General features: G+C 39.6%; 1 protein-coding gene across 1 annotated transcript in view; it reads left to right on the forward strand.

Annotated features, from left to right (window-relative positions):
* The first annotated feature begins 1,297 nt into the window (after nucleotides 1–1,297).
* The window catches only part of TBC1D30 (TBC1 domain family member 30), a 122,121-nt gene continuing 97,960 nt past the window's right edge, over nucleotides 1,298–25,458 (forward strand). The window contains exons 1-2 of the mRNA XM_069080868.1: nucleotides 1,298–2,454; nucleotides 19,658–19,822. Of these exons, the coding sequence (XP_068936969.1) occupies nucleotides 1,893–2,454; nucleotides 19,658–19,822 (727 nt within the window). The 5' untranslated portion in view covers nucleotides 1,298–1,892. The remainder of the gene's footprint in view (nucleotides 2,455–19,657; nucleotides 19,823–25,458) is intronic.

Below are 25,458 nucleotides of genomic sequence, written 5' to 3' on the forward strand. Positions count from 1 at the left end.
TATGAGAAATTGTCTTATGGGTTGTCATGTCCCTTTCCTTCTTGCAACTCTAGAAATCACTGAGAATGGGTGAGATAAGTTTTATCTCTTAAGCCCTGTGGAAGAGCTCATTTATTCTTTTGTATTCTTTGGTATCCTAAATTGTAAAACATTTCTGATTCCTGTTTGCTGTTTGGCTTGGATAAATGGGTTTACTTACTATTCATTCATATTGATCTTTTGGTTAACCCATTGGTTGGAAGAGACTGGGAGTGTTAACTAAGAGATACTCTCCCCCTTAAGAGTTAGTTGAAAAATTACTGTCTTTTTGAACCCAAACTCATGCCCCTCACCTAGAGATAGTTTAGTGTTGTCAAATAGATAGAGTTCTATCAGCACCTCTTAGAGACTGAAGGAGAGATACAATCTCAGCTGATATCTATCTATCCATGAGACCTGCTAGCCCTGTCTTTATATTTAAACAACCCACGAACATATACAAACTACAGAAAATCGGGGTAAGATCTAGGGGGGGAATAAATATTTAGAATATGAAGATGATCTAAAATAAAAGATGTCAATAAAATATATATATTTTTTTAAAAATAGTGTTGGAAGTACCAAAGAATCAGCTGAGAATAGAGAAAAGCTAAAGATAATAAAAAGGATAATTAAAAAAAAAGCCATATGGGGGAAGAATAGGATGGAGGAAGGACTAGGACCTCCTTCTTGGGGTGAATGGCATAATGATAAGAACAGAGTGATGCTGCTCAATTCTTTTGTTTCTGGGTTGTTATTTTTTCCTCCTTAAAAGAAGGATGATCTTTAGGAGGTGACTACAATATGACCACTTCCATTCTCTTTATAAGGAAACTAAATCACAGCAAGGACTGGTTTCACTTTAAACTCTGAGCCTCCCAAGACCAAAATTTAAAGCAAGGGTCATTCTCAGTTGCAAATTAAGAATTTAAGTCTTCAGTATTTATCCTGTCAATTTTGGGGTTAAAAGTTTTTTTTTTTTAAAGCAATTGGGGTTAAGTAACTTGCTCAAGGTTACACAGCCAGTTATTTCTGGGTGTGGTGCTAAGTATCTGAACCCAGATTTGATCCCTAGGTCATCCCGACACTGGAGCCAGGTGCTCTTACTAGCTGTGCTACCTGGCCGACCCCTTTGCGGTTAAAAGTTATCAATTTCAGTGTCTTTTTTTTTTTTTAAGTAATGTTAAACATTAGCATTACATATGTTATAGTTCTTAGTGTGGGAAGAAAAGGATCATTTGTTTGGAAAAGGGGAAACATTATAGTGATACAGTGTGGCCCTGTGATCCCTGGTTAATTGTATATCTTTAAAGTCTTAGGAAGGTTATTATGAAACTGAGAAACTTGACAGATATTTCAGGTCCTGCATCTTTTTCTTCCTTGTGGAAAGGTAAGAAGTATCTGGGAATGTATTGAGAAGGAGAGATCCGGGTCAGCTCTTACTTACTGCCTTAGTTAGAAACCTTTGAGTTCCTCCTGGCATTATATTTTGCCGGTGACCCATCTCTCGTTTAAATCAAGTGACTGGTAGAGGTGGAGGTGGCTTTACACCTGGTCTCCAATCCCGTCCCCGTGTTAAGGTTTTTCTCCATCCTGTTCCTGCCACGTTCAGTTTCTTGCCTTCCTGCCGGTTGGAAAGCCTTTGCTCGCCAGTCCTGCCTCACCAGAGCAGGTGCAACGCCAGGTAACCGGGTGGCAGGGAGAGTTCCTACTCCTCCTCCGCGGCCGGACCAAGGAGGGCGGCTGCCTTCGCGGTCCCGGAGGCGGTCACTTCAGGGATCCTGAGCTAGTGGACGCTTAGAGCTCCCCCAGTCGGGGGATGTGGCATTGGCTCGACCCGGAACTGTCCGGCCCGCGGGAGCCCACAACGCTGCATGGGCCGGAGGAGCTGCAGGCGCCGGGACAAGCTCGCCAGTGAGGGAAAAGCGGGAGGACGCGGCAGCCCCGGAGACATGACGGCTTCTCCCCGAGACCCCAAGGACCAGGAACTCTCGGGAGCTGAGACCGGCAGGGCAGGGGTGCGGGAGCAGGGGAGTACTCGGGACGAGGAAAAGGAGGAGGAGGAGAAAACTCCTTCCACGCTCTCCCGCGACCCGCTGTCTCGGGGGGCTCAGTCACTACGGGCGGGGAAAATGAGCGGGGACAAGGACAGCACAGAGGGGGAGGAGGATCCCGAGCTGTGTCTGCCCCCGCAGGGGAGGTCGAGCCGCACGGCGTCCCTGGTGAGCGGGTTGCTCACTGAGCTGTACAGCTGCCCGGAGGAGGACGATGGGTTGGGGGGCAGCTGGGGCCGGGGGCGCGGGGGCCGACAGGACAGCGTGGACAGTTCCACAGAGGCCTCGGGAGGCTCCGACGCCTTCCTGGGCGGCCGCGTCCTGCAGGAACTGCTGGCGAGGCCGAGCCAGAGGCACCAGATGCAGTACCTGAGGCAGAAAGGTGAGGCAGGGGCTGCCCTCGGGGCACAGCACCATCTCGGGAGAGGTGTCTCCATCCCACCCCAGCTGCCACCTGCCCCTGTTTGCCAGGCGTACCCCATCTAACCCTCCTTGCCTTTCCCTCCCCTTCCTTACTCATCCTAGACTTCTCTCTAAGCTTCTGAGTAAAAACTTTAGGAATGGCTCTACAAATAAACAAAGGAGCTATACGAAACTTCGCTGTGTCCAGTTGGGGCCGGTCTGTTCAGTATTTGAGTTAGGTAGCAAATATCCTGCTTTAAAATTCCTTGTTTAGGTACTTCCTTTTAGTGGGCTTGGGGAGAAGCGTCTCCAGAGAATTCCTCTGATATGACACGAGTGGATTCATTGCTATACAGCAGTTTCTGACGCTTTTCCAAAACTGCCTATAATTGACTCCTTTTTCCTTTGGTGGAATTTGTGAATTCTACTTTACAGGGATTTCCAGAGCCTTTTTGTGTGTCACGGATCCCCCTAGCAGTCTGGTGAAACTTATGGACACCTTTTCAGAAATGTTTTTAAATGCATAGAGTGAAATACATAGGATTACAAAGGAAACCAATTATGTTGAAATATTAAAAAAAATGCAAGTTCATAGATGCTACCTTAGAACACCTGACTTTGAGGAATGGGGGCAGGATCTGTGATTTCATTAACATAAGGAGCTCCCAGATGAGAGAACACTCTTTAGTATCGCAAGCCAGCACCTTCTCCTCTGTAGTCTTAGAGAGCTGCCTAGAACATTAAAAAATTAAACGACCATGCAGTGGGTATTTGAACCTAAGTGGTCTTGGCTCCAAAGCCAGCGATTCAACCCACAATTCCATGCTGTCTCTCATGTTACATTCTTTTTTTTTTTCTTTTTGGAGGGCAGTTGGGGTTAAGTGACTTGCCCAAAGTCACAAGTAGTGTCTGAGGTCGGATTTGCACTCAGGTCCTCCTGACTCCGGGGTCCGTGCTCTATTCACTGAGCCACCTAGCGGCCCCTGCATTCTTTTTTAATTTTTATTTTCAGTTCCAAATTCTCTCCCTCTTCCTCCCCTCCCCACTCCAGTTACTGGGAAGGCAGGAAATACAATGCCCATTATACATATCTCCTGTTATCTTAGAGGTTTTCTAAAGTTAATGACCAAGGGCACCAGCAGAAGAGAGGCTTTTTAGGTCTATGTGATTACGGAAGCTTTAACTTAAACAAACACCCAACCTCCTTTCCTGGCTTTTAATAGTGTTTACCCAGGCAGAGTTAACAGGTCATAGCAGTTAAGGATCAGAGTATGTGAATTTCATTTCAGCCAGAGCTCAGAGCTCCTCTAAAGAGATTCCTAAATAATCATTTTTCTAATATTGAGTGACAGCTGTCTAGCCATTGAGATATTACAGGATTTAACTGATACTTTTTGTCGGTTGGCATGAGAAGACTTGGATCCGGAAAATGTCGTTGGCCCCCCCCCCCCCCTCCCGGGGGAGAGAGGTCAATCTAGGGTTTCTTTTGCTATCCTCGAACCAACCTATAATGCTAAGGTTGCCGATGTCCTCATTTAGATTTTTCTCACCAGTTCAAAAGGGCATGGCTTTTCTGTACTAATAATTATTAAATATATTTTTTCCTCTCTAGGAACAACAAGCCCCCATGTAATAAAATGAAACTCGGTGTGGATAACAGATTGCTAGGCAACAACCGCATTTCTTGCAACTGCTGTCCTACTGTTAAATTGGCTACACCAGGAGAGAAAAGAGGAGAACACAATGGCTTCTTGTCTCCTCATTGTAAAAATCAGCCTGACGGGTGCCAGAAAAATTTAAAAGGAAATGAATAAATCTGTTAGCTTTCTGAAATCTATGTAAACAGCTCCTGGTTTCCTGTGCTTCCTAGTGAAGACTTTTTTTCCTAACTCTGTTGTGAATGGCTCCCTAGACCTCCCCCTGCCATCAGCGTCAGCTGGAAATACACAATTTCATTTTATCTGAAGATTTGGCCCAGTCTGTGATTTTTGTTTTTGCCCGATGTTCAATGAAGAAATGATTTCCTTAGATTCCAGCAAAATCTAGCACTAAAAGTTATGATCCAGAACTTCCTTATTATTCTTCAAGGGTTCACTTTCCCTACTGTGGACATTTTTGGAATGAATGTCCCAGTGGAAAATGAGGTTTGGTAAATTGATTTTAAAGAAGAGATGAAGTGCAACTTTGTTAATAGTTTTTCTTCTAAAAATCTACTAGTCTGCTAGTCTATCAGAAAAATTACTTGCAGTTTATCTAAAAGTTTTGTTTCCTTGTCATGCACTCTTAGCCATGATGCATTATAATATAATTTCAGAGATTTAGATCTGGGAGGGACTTTAGAAAGGACCTTCTAGTCTATCCCTCTCATTTTGTGGATGAGGGAGCTGAAACCTACTTTGGCTGAGTCTTGCCAAAGGTTCTATAGGTGGTGGTGAAAGGTAGGTCCAGAGCCTCTGATTCCATATCCAATGACCTTTTATGATATTTTCATTTATTTATTTTTTGTAGTTTATTTTTTTATTTTTTAGTTTACATCATTCATTTCCACAAGATTTTGAGTTACAAATTTTCTCCCCATTTTCCCCTACCCACCACCACAAAACAGTGATTCCACTGAATATCCCCTCCCCCAATCTGATCTCTCCTATATCTTCTCCCATCCCCGCTCTGACTTTCCAGTAGCACATGGTGGAAATATAGATTGTACATGTGTAGCCATGCAAAACATTTCCATAGTGGATATATTGTGAAAGACTGACTATATTTCCCTCACTCCTATGCTACCTCCCACTTGTTCTATTCTCTACTTTGATCCTGATCCCTTTTCAAAAGTGGGTGCTTCCAACTTACTCCCCGCCAGCCTGCCCTCCCTTCCATCATCCCCCCTCTCATGCCCTTCCCCACTACTCTTCTGTAGTGTGAGATACCCTATTTAGTGTGTATGTCATTCCCTCCCTAAGCCAAATTCATTGAGAATAAGATTGACTCATTCCCTTTTGCCTTCCTGTTCTTCCCCTTCATTGTAACAGTTTTCCATTACCTCTTCTATATGAGATAATTTACCCCATTCTATCTCTCCCCATCTTCTCTCATTATATTCCTCTCTCACTTCTTAATTTCACCTTTTAAGTACCATCCCTTCCTATTCAACTGGTCCTGTACCCTCTGTCTATGTATACCTGTACACATATATACACACATTCACATATGTATTCATATACCCATATAGCCTCCTATATAGACATATATATGTCTGGATACATATATATGTATATCTATCTATCTATACACATAAATATATACACATACACACATTTCTATTCCCTTCAACTATTCTCATACTGAGAAAAGTTTCATAAATTAGAATGATCATTTTTCCATGTAGGAATGTTAATAGTTCAACTTTGATAAATTCCTTATGATTCCTTTTCCCTGTTTATCTTCTCATGCATCTCTTGCTTCTTGTATCTGAATGTCAAATTTTCTATTCAATTCTGTTTTTTTCATCAGGAATGCTTGAAAGTAGGGGCAGCTAGGTGGTGCAGTGAATAGAGCGCTGGTCCTGGAGTCAGGAGGACCTGAGTTCAAATTTGGCCTCAGACACTTAACACTTAATAGCTGTGTGACCTTGGGCAAATCACTTAACCCCAATTGCCCTGCCTTTCCCCCTCCAAAAAGACGACAACAACAAGAATGCTTGAAAGTCCTCTATTCCACTGAATGACCATATTTTCCCCTGGAACATGATACTCAGTTTTGCTGGGTAGGTGACTCTTGGTTTTAATCCCAGCTCTTTTGCCCTCTGGAATATCATATTCCAAGCCTTTTGATCCTTCAGTGTAGAAGCTGCCAGATCCTGAGTTATCCTGATTGTGTTTCCACAATATTCAAATTGTTTCTTCCTGGCTCCTTATAATATTTTGTCCTTGATCTGGGAATTCCAAAACTTGGCTATAATGTTCCTAGGAGTTTTCTTTTTGGGATCTTTTTCAGGAGGTGATTGGTGGATTCTTTCAACCTCTATTTTGCCCTCTGGTTCTAAAACGTCGGGGCAATTTTCCTTGAGAATTTCTTGGAGGATGATTTCTAGGTTCTTTTTTTGATCATTGCTTTCAGGTAGTCCAATAATTTTTATATTCTCTCCTGGATCTATTTTCCAGGTCAGTGGTTTTTTCCATGAGATATTTCACATTGCCTTCTATTTTTTCATTTGTTTGGATCTGTTTAATAGTATCTTGATTTCTCATAAAGTCATTAGCTTCCGTTTGCTCCAATCTAATTCTGAAGGAATGATTCTCTTCAGTGAACTTTTGAAATTCTTTTTCCATCTGGCAAATTTGGCTTTTTAAGGCATTCTCCCCCTTGCCTTTTTGAGCCTCTTTTGCCATTTGAGTTAGTCTGTTTTTTTAAAGTGTTATTTTCCTCAGTCAGGTTGTTGACTCTCATTTTATAATTTTCTTGCATCATTCTCATTTCTCTTCCCAATTTTTCCTCCACTACTCTTATTTGGTTTTCAAAATTCTTCTTAAGGTCCTCTATAACCTATAAGCAGCTTATTCTTTTGATGGAAGCTTCTGGTGCAGAAGTTCTGACTTTGCTGTCTTTCTTCTGTTCCATGCTTTGATCCTTTTTTGTCCCCCAAAAAGGAATCCAGAGCCAGACCACTGTGCTTGCCTTGCTTCCCTCATTTGCTCATGTTGCCACTCAATTACTTGACTTTTGAGCTTTTTGTCATAATAGAACTCTGCTACCAGATGGGAGAGCTTTGTCCCAAATTGCTGGGGTTTTCTCAGCTGCTGGAGCTATTAGTTGGGTGCCTTCTCTGAAGCCTCCACATGCTCTCGCAAACTGGTCGCGGGCCCCAGGACCTCCACCCTAGACAGTGATCCAGATCCAAGCAGGTTAAAGCAAGAGTGATTACCTCTCAGACTGGTCACTTGGTCTACCTACAATCTGCAGGCCAGGAGCTCTGAAGCAGCCTCATGGTGGGGGCTGAGTGGCTGCAGCACCTCAGCCGTTTCTCCCTCCATGGGGTAAAGGCTGGACCACACTCCCAAACTCCCGGTTTACACCACACTGCACTGACCTCTCACTTTGTCCTTAGCATCTATGGGTTGATAATTCTGCAAACTGCCACAGCTGCTGGTGATCTGAAGTCCCTCCAGCTGGCAGCTGGTTGTGCCCTCCCTGAGGCTAAAACCTTGGGCTTGCGCTAGGCTGGGCTGAGCTACCAGAGTGCTGAGCTCCGGCCTGCCAGATTGTCCTTAGCGGGAGGTTAGTTTCTCTGTGTCATTTTGTGGTTTCTGTAGCTCCAAAGTTTGTTCAGAGTCACCTTTTACATGAATTGGAGGAGGTGGAAGCAGGAGCACCGAGGAAGTCCTGTTTCTCCTCTGCCATCTTGACTCCACTCCTCCTCTCCAATATTTGTATTTATTTAAGATACTATACTATTACCAACCTATCAACAGTCTAGCCTAGCTCATGTTGAGTTGGGGGAAGGAGGAACCCTGGTAGATATTGGTTTTATCATGGACCTCTTGAGCAGACATGCTACAGTGGAATCACTGGATTAAAGGATATGCAGTTTAATGACTTTGGGGCCACAGTTAAAATTGCTTTCTAGGAAGCTGAACCAATTCACCTTTCTACAAACAATGCCTCTCTTCTCATAGCCCCTCCAACAATCGACATTTTTTTTCTGTCATTTGGACCAATTTGATGAGTGTGAGGTTTAAACTCAGAATTGTTTTTAATTTAAATTTCTCTTCTTATTAGTGATTTGAAACACTTTTTCCCTATAATTGTTGATAGCTTGCATTTATCTTTTGCAAACTGCTTCTCTGGACTTGATCCTGCGCTAACATTTTTTATCAATGACTTGAATAATCAAATTTACATTTGACAAAATTCTAGGAAGTATAACTAACACATTGACAGGATTGAGGAGGACCTTGGCAGGTTAGTTCATTGGATTGGATCTAAAAAGATGAGATTCAATAGGAATAAATTCAAGCCTTTAACTTGGGTGCAAAAAACCCCAATCCCACAAATATAAAATGGAGGAGGGCATGGATAGATAAGAACTGTTCTGAAAAGGATCTAGGGATTTCAGTGGACTTCAAAATCAATTTCAATTGGCAGTTGTGATATGGCAGCAAAAAAAGTGAATGAAAACTTGGCTTGAATTAAGAGGGGCAGAGCTTCCAGGAATAAAGGAGGTGACAATCCCACTGTATTTTCCCCTTGTTAGCTTTCATCTAGAGTATCTTGTTCATTTCTGGGCACCATGGTTTAAGAATGGCTAAGGCTAAACTGAATAGAGTCCCATGGAGGTCAAACAGCATAGTAAAAAGCTTGTAATTCAAGGACAAATTGGAGAAACTGGTTACGTTTAATTTGGAAAAAAAAGATGAAGGGATAGAAGTTGCAAGGAAGACACTTTAGGCTTGATACCAGAAAAAGCTTTCTAATAGTTAGAAGTGTCCAAAGTTAGAATGACTTGCTCCAGGAGATGGTGGGTTCCCCCTCCTTAGAAGTCTTCAAGCAGGGGCTGTTTGACCATTTGTCTGGGGATTCATTTTGTCTGTGGTTTGAATGCAAACCAAACAAGAACAGCTGTTGAGACGCTATCCAGCTACCAGATTCTATGTTTCTAGGTTTTTGTCGAGGATTGATTCTTTCTCTTATTTTTTGAATCAGTTCCTTAAATATCTTGGATATCGGACCTATATCAGAGGGATTTGCGGCAAAGATTTTTTCTCCCAGTTAATTGTTTCCCTGTTAATTCTAATTGCATTTGTTTTTTTTTCAAAAACTTTTCAACTAGTCAACAAGCATTTATTAAACACTTCGTATGTGCCTAAGCTTTGGGGATACAAAGAAAGAGAAAAAAGTCTGTCCTTAGGGAGCTCACAATTTAATGAGAGAGACATGGAAATCACTATGGGTAAGTAAGATATGTACAAGATGAATTGGAGATAATCAACAGAAGGCAGGCATTGGCATTAAGGGGTATCTGAAAAGGCTTCTTCTAAAAGGTGGGATGTTAGCTGAGACCTGAAGGAAGTCAGGGAAGACAGGAGGTGGAGACAAGGAAAGAGCTTTCCAGGCATAGGTTACAGCCAGTGAAAATTCATTGAGTTGGGAGATGGAGTATCTTGTTCTAGGTAAGAGGCCAATGGTATGGGATCACAGTGCAGGTGGAGGCAGGAAGGTTGTTATTATGTGTCCTCCTTTCTTGAAGAGGACCAGTGATGCCAGGAGGGTAATGTTTTGATTTGCAAATGAATTGGATTTAAGTGAGGCAGAACTATGCAAAGTTATCAGCCTCACTTTCTCTTCCAGAGCCCTCAGAGTCCCAGAGTCCCAAGTTCCATGGCAAGCTTAGGTCAAGAAAACTGTCGATGGCCTGGTGGGCAGTGGGAGACCTTGGCCTTTTTAAGCTAAAGTCTTTCCCAGGTCTTAGTTTGTCTGAGGCCGTTCAGTAATTAAAGACTAGGTAAAAATTGAGGCAAAAGATGGCCTAGGTTGTCTTCAATAAAAGAGTCAATCTGGGGGGGGGGTGCTCTAATAGTTTCTGGCCAGAACTAAAACAAGAAGACAAGAAAGGTAGAAAGGGACCAGGTTATAAAGGGCTTTAAAAGCCAAACAGATTTTAATTTCTTTTTTTTTTATTTTTAAGCAATCAGGGTTAAGTAACTTGCTCACGGTTACATGGCCACTTGTTTCTGGGTGTGGTGCTAAGTATCTGAGCCTGGATTTGATCCCCAGGTCATCCCGACACTGGGGCCAGTGCTCTTACTCACTGAGCCACCTGGCCACTCCAAGCTAAACAGATTTTACGTTTGATTCTAGGGGCAACAGAGAGTCAGCTAAGTTTGCCCTTTAGGAATATCACTTTCAAGGCTGAGTAGAGAATGGATTGGAGTGGGGAGAGATGTCAGGCAAGGAGACCAACCAGAAGGCTCTTTCATTATTCCAGGTATAGAGGCAATGTCAGAGAAGGGAAAGTATGCAAGAAATGTTGGGAGGGTAGAATCAATGGGACTTAGCAACTGATTGGGTGGGAGAATATATGAGTCAGGGGAGAACACCTAGATTTCTAGCCTGAGTGACTAGGAGGATGGCAGTGCCCTTCATAGTAATAGGTTAGTAAGGAGGAAGGAATGGTTTGAGAAGAAATATAAGTCCAGTTTCGAATGTTGAGTTTAAGATGTCTGTGGAATATTCAGTAGGAGATTTCCAGTAGGCAGTTGGAGATGTGCAATTGGTCTTCAGGAAAGAGATTAGGGCTGGATAAGTAGACTGGGAAATCATCTACTTAGGAATAACTGAATCCATGGGCACAGATGAGATCACAGAGTGAAATAATATAGAGGAATAAGAGAAAAGGGCCCAGTATAGATCCTTACACCATACTTTTTCCCCCCCAAAGGTGTAATATCCAGCATAAATATAAATAATATCCAGCATATTATATTCAGATAAATATCCAGCAAAGAAGACTGAAATGGACTAGTCAGATGGGTAAAAGGAGAACCAGGAGAGAGCAGTATTAGAAAACTTAGATGAAAGTATCTAGGAGAACAAAGTGATTGGTAATACCAAAGTTTGCAGAAAGACCAAGAAGGATGAGGGTTAATATAAGGCCATTAGTTTGGCAGTTAAAAGATCATTGTTAACTTTGGAGAGAGCAGTTTGATGCAGTGATGAGGTGAGAATTGAATTGATGAGGTGAGAAGCCAATCTTCAGAGAGTTAAGAGGAGAGTGAGAGGACGAGAAATGGAAGAATCGATCATAGATGGCTGTCTGAAGGAGTTTAGTTTCAATTTTATAAAATTAAGATTTTTAAGATTTATCTTTATTATATATATATAATTTAAGATTTATCTTTTATTATCATTCCTATCTCTTATTGGGTCAGGAACTCTCATAATTGTAGCTGTGAAAGCACTTCTTCCTTTTTAAAATTTGTGATAAGTACTTTCATATTTAGGTCATTTGGTACTTATATTGGCATATGGTGTGAAATCGGGGTCAGAATCTAATTTCTGCTAGACTCTTTCCTAGTTTTTCCAGCAGTTGCTATCAAATAAGAAGCCCTTATACAAGAGTTGCTGCCTTTCAGTTTATCAAATATGATACTGCTATGTTTGAGTTCTTCTAGGTCTTATATAATGAATTTATTCCATTGAGAATTTTTTTCTTCAAATTTTAAAGTCTGGGTTTTGTTTTCTTATCCATTGGACCATTTTCATTTGCTTTGCTGTCTTGTCTAGCCTATTCACACTTAAATTTAATATTATTAGACTTATGTTTTCCTATATTTGTTTCTTTGGTAGATTTTTATCTCTTTCTTCCATTTTAAGTATTTTGTCTCTGTGATCAGTTTTGCTTATGTTAATTTTATTCCAATTTGTTTCTATAGCTTCTGCCCTTATTTTAGTTCTTTGAATTTGCTTCAGTTTTTAATTTCTCTTTCCATCCATCCATCCATTTTTTATTTATTAATTTATCTATCCTGTTCTTTGTCCATCTTCCCTCCCTTCCTTCCTTCCTTCCTTCCTTCCTTCCTTCCTTCCTTCCTTCCTTCCTTCCTTCCTTCCTTCCTTCCTTCCTTCCTTCCTTCCTTCCTTCCTTCCTTCCTTCCTTCCTTCCTTCCTCGGTGACCTTTCTCCAGGAATTTTAATTTGTTTTGCCCTCCTTATTCTCTTCTCTTCTCTTATAGTGTACATTTTATTACCCAATTCATGGGCTATATCCTTTGTGGTGAGAGCAATGTCCATCTGGGTTCCTGCTCTGTAGGCCAGGCTAGTTCTCCCCCCCCCAAAAAAAACAAAGCTATCCCTAAGAGTTGATTGGTCCAGGAAGCAAAGTCTTGAGTCACAGATCAGACTGCATATGAGGAGTCAGTGCCCCTGGGTTTGGCTAATGTCCCACTGTTATATAAGTCACCATACCTTGTAGATCAGGTGAACTTCTGAATGCAAATGAGTAAGTCTGTATTTCCTTGAACAAATGCTTTATCGTTACTGAATATTTCCATACTATGGCTAGTTAATATGTAGGGGCAGCTAGGTGGTACAGTGCCTTGATGTCAGGAAGATTCATCTTCATGAGTTCAAATCTGACCTCAGAAATGTACTGTATGACCCTGGACCAGTCATTTAACCCTGTTTGCCTCAGTTTCCTCATCTGTAAAATGAGCTGGCAAACCACTCTGGTAGCTTTGCCAAGAAAACCCCAAATGGGGTCATGGAGAGTCAGAGGAGACTGAATAACATGGCTAATTAATCCTATTTTTGTTAACCATTAGAGGGTCAATAAGTATTTTGTTTTATTCTAATGTCAGATTTTAACTGCCAGACTGGCCTGAGTCAGGAGTGGCCTATAACACTTTCTTCATTCTCTCCATGTTCCAGAGGGTAAACCTTCTGAGTTTACATTTGAGGTCTCTTTAATTTTTATGTTGCCTTTGTAGATCTTATTTTAGTTTCCCTGCCTTTTGCTGTGCCTTGCTTTTAGAAACATCAGTTCTTTTTTTTTTTTTTAAAGTAATAGGGGTTAAGTAACTTGCTCAAGGTTACACGGCCAGTTATTTCTGGGTGTGGTGCTGAGTATCTGAGCCCGGATTTGATCTCCAGGTCTTCTCAACACTGGAGCCGGTGCTCTTACTCGCTGTGCTACCTGGCTGCCCCGAAACATCAGTTCTTAAAAGGAAGACATGGTAGATGGAAGCAGTGACATGTGATAGGAGTCACTCTGTGTCCTAAGTCATGAGGTCCTGTTCTATCCCCTAATCTTACAATGATTTCGACTCCCGAGGCCATGTTAACCTATTTTTGGTTCCCCTTGTCCCAAACCTCTCTAGATGCTGGCTGCCCTTGGGGACTCATGCTTCCCCTCTCTTCAAGTGGGATATAGTTCTGGTAGTTACAACTATTTTTCGGAGGAAATATTCTCCTAATGTGTAAATTCTCCCTATTTAAGACCCATGATCAAGTCCCCGTCTTTTGCCACAGATGAACACCTTCTCCAAGCTGGAAATGCTCTTATCGATGTCCTTTCCTTGTATCTCTGAATTGGACGTACTTCTGTCAGGAGGTGGACAACACACTTCCTCTTCAGTCCTCTGGAGCCATGGTTGGTCATTCCAAGGTCTTTCAAAGTTGTTTTTTGTTGCAATGTTGTTTATACGATATAATCTGTTTTCTTGGTTCTGTTCATTTCACTCTGCATCAGTTCATATGAGTCTTCTAGATTTCTTGTCGCTTCTTATGCTTCAATGATATTCCTTTACATTCACATGCTATAGTTTGTGGACAAATAATTAATTTATGGGCAATTAAGTCACTCAGTGGATAGAGTACTAGGCCTGGAGTCAGGAAGACTCATTTTCTTGAATTCAAATCTGGCCTCAGACACTTTAACCCTGGACAAGTCACTTAACCCAATTCCTCATCTACAAAATGAATTATAGAAGGAAATGTCAAACCATTGCTGTTCTTGGAGTCACGGAGACCTGGGTTTGAATCCACACTTACCGTATGATCTGGACAAGTTACAGGAACTTATAGACTAAGAGCTGGGAGAGACTTGAGAGGCCAACTAGACCACTCTCCCCTTTAACAGATGAGGAAACAGTGGCTTAGGGAAGCTTTTTCCCAAGATCACACAGGTGGTAAGCCATTTTATCTCTGGAGTTCATAGTTTCTTTATCTCACAGATTGGCAAAGTCTGGAGAACCTACCTCATGGGTTTGTTATTAGGCTCTGATGAGATACTCTAACCCATAGTAAAGTGGTTTGCAAACCTTAAGGCATAATATAAGTATCAATTACTATATACTATAATTGTTTCATTTTCTTTTTTCATCCTATCATATTATTTTTTATTTCATAGGGAGTCTCTGGGAAGGAACTTTCTTTACCAAGGCAGTTTACATAATCTTAGACAGTCGCCTGGGAGCACGTTAGTGACTTTTCTAGCCCATATATGGCAGAGGCAAGACTTGAACCCAAGTCTTCCTGATACCAAGGTCTACTCTCTATCCACAACACCATTATTACTAATGACATTTGTTAGGCAATTAAATTAATATGGACTTGATTCCAGTTAATGTTATTTCTACTCACACCACACTCCCCCACCCCATTCCTTTTTTTAAGCAAAAGAACATAATAATCACTCAAAGGAATTAATTTCTTGTTTTTTAAAAATAATTTTATTTTTCTTGTTACATATAAAGACAATTTTTAACATTCATTTAGAAAAAATTTTGGGTTCCAAATTTTCTCCCTTCCTCATCTCTCTCCTCTCTGAGATGATAAGCAGTTTGATATAGGTTATATAAGTTCAATCATGTAAAACATATTTCTATATTAATCATGTTGTGAAAGAAGACATAGACCCAAAGGGGAAAAAACCATGAAAAAAAATACAGAATGTAAAAAATAGTGTTCTTTAATCTGTATTTAGATTCTATCAGTTCTTTCTCTGGAGGGAGATAGCATTTTTCATCATGAGTCCTTTGGAATTGTCTTGAATCATTGTATTGTTGAGAAGAGCTAAGTCATTGATAGTTGATCATTGTACAATATCACTGTTACTGTATATAATATTCTCCTGTTTCTTGGTTCCTTATTAAAAAAAAAACTCCACTAATGAAGAACTTACCTCCCTTTATAGTTCTAGTAATTTTTATAGTTGAAACCCTTAAAGTAAAAGTTAAAAAAAATTTCCTTAAATCTTTCTGAATCCTTGTTTAACATCATTTAAGCCCATTTTTTACAGTCATTCAACACCCATTTCTTAAACACCTACTGTGTACACAACCAGCATGCCTTTGCACAGGCTGCCTCCCCTCCCTCACTGTACCTGTAATCCATTCAATCCAGCTTTCACTAAATGCCTGCTGTGTTCAAGGTACTTACTCCCTTCTCACCTTTGCTCTTAAAATCTTTACCTTTTTTTCCCCAAGGTTCCCAGGGGCCATGTCTTTTCCTCGTCTGTCTGGTTGTTTGTCCTTTCTCAATCATCTAAATGTTTCTTGAATTGAAGTGGTGGTTACTAGAGGAGGTGCAAAGAAAACATGTACCTCTATGTTCATAGACCTTACAATTTATCAGTCAGTTAATAAACATTTATTAAGTGCCTACTATGTGCTGGGCACTGTGCTAACAGATACAAAGAAAGATAAGAGACAACTTGCTCTCAAGTGGCTAATAGCCTGTCAGGGGAGACAGCATGAAGAACAGCTACATACAAACAAGCTATGAACAAGATAAATTGGAGATAATCAACTTGAACCTGGGTGCAAGTCTTGCCTCTGCCGTATATGGGCTGGAAAAGTCACTGATGTGCTCCCAGGCAACAGTCTAAGACTATATAAACTGCCTTGGTAAAGAAAGTTCCTTCCTAGGGACTCCCTATGAAATGAAAAATAATATGGTAGGATGATAAAAGAAAATGAAATAATTATAATATATAGTAACTGACACTTGTATTATGCCTTAAGGTTGGAAAACCACTTTACTATGGGTTAGAGTATCTCATCAGAGCCTAATAACAAACCCATGAGGTAGGTTCTCCAGACTTTCCCAATCTGTGAGATAAAGAAACTTCCCAAATCATGGAAAGGCTTTAACACATAAATATATCATGTAAAATAACTATAATGCCAGTATAGAGAGATGCTGCCTAGTATTGGCTAGAGGGCTGGTCTTGGAGTAAGAAAGACCCTTGTTCAAGTCCTGCTTCTGATAGCGGAATGGTCACAGATAAGTTATTTAGCCTCTCTGAAACTATAGATTACAGACAAGTTATCAGTTTTTGTTGTGGAGGATATTTCCACACTGGGAATTCCTTATGCTAATGAACTCTTTCCCATTGCCCTAAATGCAGTGTAAATTGTGATAAAAACATCAGAGAGGTCCAAAGTATGCAAAAGGTCTTGGGATGGAGGAAAGGTCCTTTTGACTTGGTATGATTCTCCATTTAGTGGGGAGTAGTGTGAGTCTGGAAAGGTGGGAGGGTACCTGGTTATAGGTGTCTTGAATAGCAGGCTAAGGACTTTGGATTTCATTCAGTAGGCAAAGGGTATCATAATAATGAGATTTTTAAGCCACTCCTTAGCATTTCCTTTCTCATGGGAACATTTAACTCTTTTATTCAAATTCTTTTTCTTCCCTTTGAACATTTCTGTCCTCCTTGAGATCCTTTCCAGTTTCTCTAAATAATAGGTTTAAACAAATTCAGAGGCGAGACTTTTTGTGATTGTTGTTCAGTCATTCAGTTGTGTCTAACTCTTCGTGACCCCATGGACCAAAGCACACCAGGCCCTTCTATCCTCCACCATCTCTTGAAGTCTGTCCAAGTTCATGTTCATTGTTTCCATGGCATCATCTATCCATCCTGTTCCCTGCTGTCCTCTTTTCTTTTTGCCTTCAATCTTTCCCAACATGAGAATCTTTTCTAGTGAATGCCATCTTCTCATGATGTGGCCAAAGTATTTAAGTTTTGCTTCAGTTGTTGACCTTTCAGTGAATAGCCTGAATTAATTTCTTTAAATATTGACTTATTTGATCTCCCTGCTGTCCAAAGGACTCTCAAAAGTCTTCTCTGGTACCACAATTTGAAAGCTGCTATTCTGCAGCACTACATTGCTACTAGAAAAATCATAGCTTTGACTCTACAGCCCTTTGTCAGCAAGGTGATACCTCCACTTTCTAGTATGTGGTCCAGATGGACACAGACCTTCCAAATGAGACTAACTAATGCCAAGGGACAGCAGAAGACTTAGCATCTCGGAATATCTTAGTCATACTCTTGACAACTAATGAAGATATTAAGCTTGTTTTTAAAACAATAGCAGAGAATTACTTATTGGTTTCCCTATTGTGTGCTCCTGTCTCTCTGGAGCCTTTTTTGTCCTTTTCTATCGAATTCTGCCTAATCTATCGAAAATTGCTTTCGATAAATTAGAAATTCTAGAAATGTTGGCGCATACTTTATCTTTTTTTTTGCAAAGATGAAATATGTTACCTACAATACTTGAAGGCCAAAAAATTGCTCAATTGCTTTGAGCTTTTGTTTTTAAAGTAGCCAGAATCAGTATTACCACATTCATGTACATGTTAAAAAAAAGAATGTCTTTCCTGTTCATGTGCCAAAAAGGTGTGTGAGTAGATGAATAGGGGACCTTTTTATATGTGTTTATGGGTAAAAAGTGGTGGGTTTGGAGGCTTATAACCAAAGTAATCTTTCTCAGATGAGAAAATATTTGTAAAGCAATTTGTAAAATGCTATTGGAATGTTAGTTGTTATTGTTTTCATCAAATCAGAAATGATCCTGGTTTGTAAATTCACCATTGAAGCACTTTCATGATGAAAATTGTATATATAATTTTCAGGTAAGGTTAAATATAAGTGATAGTACAACAATAGAATTATTTGGATCTTTGGATCTTTGAACCTGGGTTCAAGTCTTGCCTCTGCCATATATGGGCTGGAAAAGTCACTGATGTGCTCCCAGGCAACAGTCTAAGACTATATAAATTGCCTTGGTAAAGAAATTTCCTTCCTAGGGACTCCCTATGAAATAAAAAATAATATGGTAGGATGAAAAAAGAAAATGAAATAATTATAATATATAGTAACTGACACTTGTATTATGCCTTAAGGTTGGCAAACCACCTTACTGTAGGTTAGAGTATCTCATCAGAGTCTAATAACAAACCCATACCTAGATATTTAGTATCTGATTGATTAGTTCCAAAGGAAATTTGTAGAGAAAAACAAGAGGATGAATTTCTGACTATCTACACCATTAGGATATGATTATTTGATTCAATTCACTTCAATTCAAGAGATATTTGTTGAAAGCCTGTTATATGTAAGGTGGAATATAGTATGGCATAGTAGACAATGTAGCTTAATGGCCTTTAGAGTCAAGAACTGGGTTCAAATTCTGCCTCTGGCACATACTGCCTGTGTAACCATGGGGATCTCAGTGTCCCAGGCAACATTCTCAAACTGTAAGCTATAAATTGCTGATTTATAGCAAGGGAAGGAATTTCCATATCAGGAGTGCCCCCACACAGATGAAATAATAGGATTGGACCCAAAAGATTGTGAAAATCACTGTGAGTATTAAAAAAACCCAACCTGGTGTGGTCCCTGCTTGTTATATGCCGGTATCACAGATCTACAGCTGAAGGAAAGCCAAGGCCAAGGGAAATCAAGCGACTTGCCCAAGGTTCCACATGTAAGTGGAAAAGTTATCAGAGGTGAGATTGGAACCTAGATCCTGTGACTTTAGAACCTATTCTCTTTTCACAGTACCAATCTCATTGGACTTATATTCCAGTATCCAGCACACTACTTGGCACAAAGTGGGAACTTGTTGATTGACTAAGACTCAAGTTCAAACGTGACCTCAGACACTTGCTATCTGTGATACCCTGGGCAAGTCACTTAACCTCTGCCTGCAGTTTCCTCATCTCTAAATGGGGGTGATAATAATAGTACATACCTCCCAGGGTTGTTGTAGGGATCAAAGAAGTAATAGTTGAAAAATGCTTCACAAACCTTAAAGCACTATATAAATACTAACAATTATTGTTATTAGTAGCCCGGGAGATAGAACTAGCATGCATGGTATAATGTGAAAGTTCAATAAAGCACAGAATGCTGTATTTAGTGTATGGGGGGAGTATGTGTATGATTGAATGGATACATATAATCTTGGGTGACTAGAATCAACTCATTTGAATGGTTAGTCTACAGAATAGGAGTTCTTAACCCTTTTTTGGATTTTGGACCCCTTTGTCATCTGGTGAAGCCTGGTTGGCTTCTTCTCAGAATAATGTTTTTAATCTGCATAAAGGACATATTTATAAAGGAAGCTAATTATATTGAAATGCAGTTATCAAAATATATTTAAATTTTATATTACAAAATTACAAGTATATGAAATATGTAAGTATATAACCAGAAATACAAAATTTTAACACAATCATTTAATTATATATTATAAACATGTATAGCTTATAAAATTTATTTAAAAATTATTAAAATATACTTTAAAAAACCAAGTTCATAGAACCGAGGTTAAGAACCTGTGGTCTAGAAACCATTCTGCAGGTGGAGATTCCATTTATGTGTCTGTTTGTCTTGATAACAGACATTGGTGAGCTGAAGGCAACCCTTCGGGAGCTGACGGACAGCATCACTCTTCAGTCGACAAAGTTGCTTCGTCACCTGAAGCAAAAAGATCGGCTTCTGCACAAAGTGCAGCAGAATTGTGACATCATGACAGCGTGCTTACAGGCTGCATCCCAGAAAAGAAGTAAGTACCACTGAGTCCCCATGCAGCATCTTCTGCCGAACATCCTTGGGGAGTTTGATAACGTAGTTGGGGCCAGGGCTTTCCGTGGCATCTTGCCATTTGAGAAATCACCTTTGAACACCAGTATTGTCCTGTTCATACAGTGAACCAGGATCTCTTTGTGACCCATGTTAATCATGTTTCCATTAATAGCATTTAACATATCTAATCTGATTCATTGTATTAATTAAAATGACTAACAGAGAAGCAACATGGTGTAGCAGGGAGATGGCTAAGCTGAGAGTCTGGAAGACTTGGATTTGAATGCCACCTTAGGCTCTTATCAGTTGAGTGACCATTGGGCAAATCTCTTGTCCTCTCTCAACCTTTTTCCTCATCAGTGAAATGGGGGAGAGTAAACTTAGAGCACTACCTTCACTGGGTTGTGAGAATGGAGTGGGATAATGCCATGTAAAATGCCTTAAATTACTTAGAGATAAAGAAAATGAGGACCAGGGAGTCTGGATGCCTTGCCCAAAGTTAGTTATATAGATAATAAATGTAACCCCACAATCATCATTATCTCTGTTATCATCACTCCAGCTGTACTCCATTCTCCCAGGAAGGAGGAAGGTTTATTTACAGTATCTAAGTCTTGTTTTTCTTATTCTGGGTATTAACATAATAGTCTTTGACATTACATCTTTCCTCACAATGCCAAACCTTGACTACAATTTTCATTTTCTTTCCTTTTTTTCTTTTTGGAGGGGGAATTAATTGGGGTTAAGTGACTTGCCCAAGGTCACACAGCTAGTATGTCAAGTGTCTGAGGCCGAATTTGAACTCAGGTCCTCCTGACTCCAGGGCCGGTGCTCTATTCACTTCTATTCACCTAACTTCCCCCCCCCCCCAGTTTTCACTTTCCACTCAATGTTTTTGCATCAGGTAGAAATAACTTTAATGTCTAGCAGCAGTGATGAGCTTTCCTCCTTATTTCTTGGTTGCTATGCTAAATAGTTAAGCACTTGACTTTTTAAAAAGAGAGATTTTGTTCTGAAATAATTGTTCTGAAATTCTGATCAAATGAAATAATATTCGTAGAGTGCTTAGCACAAGGCCTCTCATGTACATAGGAGGCATTATATTAAGGCTTATTCCCTTCCTTCCCCATTATTCTGTTACCTCCCCCCTAAAACTAAAAGGGAAGAGAATTATTTTTCTCTGTAAATTGAAGTTGCCTCTTAGATGTTATTGTGTGTAGGTTTTTATTGTTGCTGTTGAAGGAGGGGCCAGAGCCATGGTTTCATTGCTGTGAGGAACTCAAGATAAGACCATCCCTTTTACTCATGCATCTGGGCATTTACTCTGCACCTTAGAGCTGTCTAGAGGCACTGACGGACTGAGTTATTTGGTCATAGTCACACAGCTAGTTTGGGTCAGAGTTAGGACTCAAACCCAGGTCCTCCCAACTCTGGGGTCAGCTTTCCACCATGTCATGCTGCCTCTTTGTGTGGGTAGGTAAACAAATTATAAATAAATAACTGGATTATGCTAATGCTTTAGTTATTGGTACTGTGGTTAAAGTTAGAAATAAAAGCTTACTGTGCATGAATTTTATAATTCTCCTGGGAATAACTTCATGTATTTCTATGACTAACATTTCCTTGTTTCTGTTTTGTATTTTGTATTAACATGCAGCATGGCCCAACATTATGTTCAGGTATGATTATACTGATTACATGCATGATCAGTATATTTTAATTAAAATGCTTGAGGCAGCTTTAAAGAGTTTATGAAAGTGAGCATTTTATTGCTTTCAAAAAATATCATCTATTTTATCTGTTATCTGCTCTTACTTTCCCACTTAAGGGTTTTTTTTTTCAAGGAAAGTTAATTTTACGGTGTTGGCAAGTTTCAGACAATGAAAGCTGAAGGCTCAGATTCCCTTTTATGCTCTGTATTCCTCCAAGCTTATTTTTTTTTCTTATCCTGCCCCAGATTTTGATAACTCAGCACCATAGGACCTGCTGCTGAATGAGAGACCCATAGACTTAGAATAGGAAGTGGTTGTTTTGTCCAACTACCTCATATTACAGGTGGGGAGACTGAGGCCCAGAGAGATCAAGTGAATTGTCTTCTGACATGCAAGGAATGAGTGGTAGAAGTGGGGTTTGAACCCCAGGTCCCCTGACTCCTGCCTCAGTACTCTTTCTGCTATATCCCCTTGTATCATTCCACTGAAGAACAGCTCTTAGGGATCACAGAAAGATCAGAATTTTTACTAAATGGGAACTTTAGTAATTTTAGAGTTAACAGTTTATTCTTTTCTTCTTAGTTTTGTCCTCTCTTATTTCTTATTTATTTTACTATTCTTATTTATCATAGTCTTTAGTTTAGTTGACCTCTATCAAAAGTTTATAGTGGAAAGTAGAAGATACACAGTACAAGAGAAAGAGTGTATGGGAATGGAGCCAAGAGAGAGGGAGGGAGACTTGATGGAATTACTGACTAGAGAATAGTTGTAGTGGTTACCAAGCATAGTTAGGTGTTCATCGGGGATCCAGATTGGTCGATCATGCAATTTCTAGTCATTTGGCTGAAAAACACGGAAGTCCATACTCTATGTGATCAAGTACTCAAGTTAATTTTGCAATTGATCTTCTTAGCATATTTTATGTTTCAATTTCTAGACATAATTTTGTAGCAAAACTTCAGTTAAACAGAATGTTCTGGGAATAGGATGTTCTAAATGATGTTCTGTTTCCTGCCTTCATAATAAAACTATACTATATGTAATTAAACATTTCTTGGATAACTTACAACTTCGCATTGCCTTGGGATTATAATTCTTTTTTTTGGGGGGGGGTGGGAATTATAATTCTTAACATGAATTCACGTCGTATAATGTCCTAGATGTAGAAAATGTTGAAAATTTGATGAAATGTGTAACGTTTGAAGGAGGTCACTGCTAGAGACGAAGAGATTGTAGGGTTGATCTTGACTAAAGAGGAACTCAACCCAAGCTAAACTTTGGGTGTTGGGGGGGAGGAAGCATGCTATTTGGTGCCTTCCAATTTTAAATAATTATTCTTATCAACTAATAATTAATTTAGTTTGCCATGCTGAAGGAATGTAAATATTATCAGAACCTGCTAAATTTTGCCCTGGGACAAAACTCCAGTTGCTCTGGCCTAGTTACAGTTCTGTTCAGGACTCATGGAAGATTTTTTTTCTTTTCAAAACTAGAACAAAAATAATACAACCTGTGGTTAATTTTTTATTTTATTAAAAGGTAGATAATATATTTTATAAAATATATAATTTATTTTTAATATTAAGAACATAATTATATTTTATGTGCTAAAATCAATGCATTATTTCTACTGCATTTGATATAACTATTTGCCTCTTAAAGCCGGATCAAGCCTCTCAGTTCATTACAGTAGGACCAATTATACATTACAGTAGGACCCTATTGTCTGGTGGCAGGCGTGGTGTGTGCTTAGGGAGTGGTAGGGAATTAGAGAAGAGGATGGGGGGAGGAGTTAGAGCCATTCCTATCTCCTAGGCTAATTTTTTTTTTAAACTTGATAAATTTGTTTGACCAAAGCAGACAACTAGGAACAGACAAACCACAAAGTAGATTCCTGGAAAATTTATTCAAGACAGCACCCAAGAACGATTCTATGGATGGTTCATGCAACTGTATACTTTTGTACTGTTTGTCATTTACTGATTGTTCAAAGAAAAGGCTGTGTGCCTTAAATATATCATTATGGTACGGACACAAACCATTGTATTTAAATTGAGTTTTTGGTAGTTTACTGTCCTCTTCACATACATAATTGTATTCAGTGTGTCTCTTCTCTTGCTTGTTTTCTTTACTCTAAACACACTTCGTACAGTTCTTCGTATTTCTTTGAATTTATATATTTGTTGTTCCTTATGATAATCATATTGTTCAGTCATTTTCAGTCGTGTCTGACTCTTCATGACCCCATTTGGGATTTTCTTGGCAAAGATACTGGAGTATTTTGCCATTTCCTTCTCCAGCTTGTTTTGCGGATAAGGAAACTGAGGCAAACAGGGTGAAGTAATTTGCCCAGAGTCACACAGCTAGTTAGTGTCTGAGTCAAGATTTGAACTCAGAAAGATGAGTCTTCCTGACTCCAGGCTTGGGACTCTATCTGCCGTGCCCCTTAGTTGCCCCTATAATTAATTATAGGTAACATTTACAAGCACTGTGCTAAGCACTGAGCCTCATGACAACCTTGGGAGGCAGGTACTCTTATGATCCTCTTTTTGCAGATGAGGAAACTGAGGCAAACAGAGATTATGTGACTCATCCAACAAGTGTCTGAGTCTGTTTACTTGTAGCAGTTAACAATATTGTAACAGATTTTTTCATTCTTCTAAAAATGCATTTTACCGATGACTTTTGTCTTTACATCACAGTAATCCACCCTTCTCAATCCCTTTGTAAGAAAGAAAAATAATTTAGCAAAAACATTTAATGCAGTGGGTGCCTCTGACAATGCACATGTGGTATTGTCCCTCACATCTGCTATGAGTGGGGAATGTATAGGTCATAATCTATTCTTTTGGACCTTCAGTTGCTTTTTCCTTTACTTAACTGATTCAGTTTCCTTTTGATGATCTTTTCATAGACATTCTTGTGAACATTTTATATATTCCTTGGTTCTACTTATTTTAGTCTGTATCACTTCATAGAAATCTTCCCATGTTTCTCTGAATTCCTCCTTTTTGTAACTTCTTACTGCGTAATAATATCCCATTAAATTCTTTCACTGTTTCTTTTTTCAGCTACTCCCCTATAAGGGCCTTTCCTCACGCTGTTTTTTTTTTTAATGTATCTATGGATATGCTTTCATCCAGAATATAACCAAATTCGTGTTCTTATTTAAACAGAATTCTCTTGTTTCTCAGCACTTAGATGGCCCCCATAACATTGGTGGTATATGGCTGCAGCAGTCACTAACTACACAGGTGCTCAAGCAATATGCCTGAACCTCAGGTCCAACCACATCACTCTTCTGCTCAGCTAGAAAAACTGGCTTCCCATTATCTCGGGAATCAAATGCAAATTCCTCTCTGTTTTTCAATGGAACCTTTCACAGCCTGCATCTAACCTTCCCTTCCAGATTCCCCTTCATTCATTCTTCATTCTAGCAAAACTGGCCTGCTAACCATCCCTCCCATATTTCATCTGATGTCACTAGATTGTGACACAGGTTGTCCTACTGTCTAGAAGGCCCTCATTCCTCATCAGGGCCTCTTAGAATACCTGATGTCCTTTAGAACTCAGGTTAAGCACCTTTCCTACATTTGACCTTTCCTAATCCCCCAAAGTCAGTAACTTTCTAAAAAATAATTATCTTGTTTTTACATAGTATATATTTTGTACTTGCTTATATGAGTACAGCAAATCCCATTGGGAAGAGAGCTGCTTGGTGGAAGCAACTGTTTTCTTTTGTTTTCCTCCTGTGTTTCACTAGCGCCACTCACGATACCTGATTCATAATGAGTGTGCGATAAATGCTTGTAATTTGATTACAGAGTTCATGACAACAACAGCAACACCAACAACAATAATATCACTTTACTTAAAGAGTAGTTTTTATGTCAGGATAGTGTCA

This window comes from Petaurus breviceps, unplaced genomic scaffold (assembly GCF_028583685.1).
Source record: "Petaurus breviceps papuanus isolate PSGF00001 unplaced genomic scaffold, PetGlider_PUasm1.0 154, whole genome shotgun sequence".
Lineage (NCBI taxonomy): Eukaryota > Metazoa > Chordata > Mammalia > Diprotodontia > Petauridae > Petaurus > Petaurus breviceps.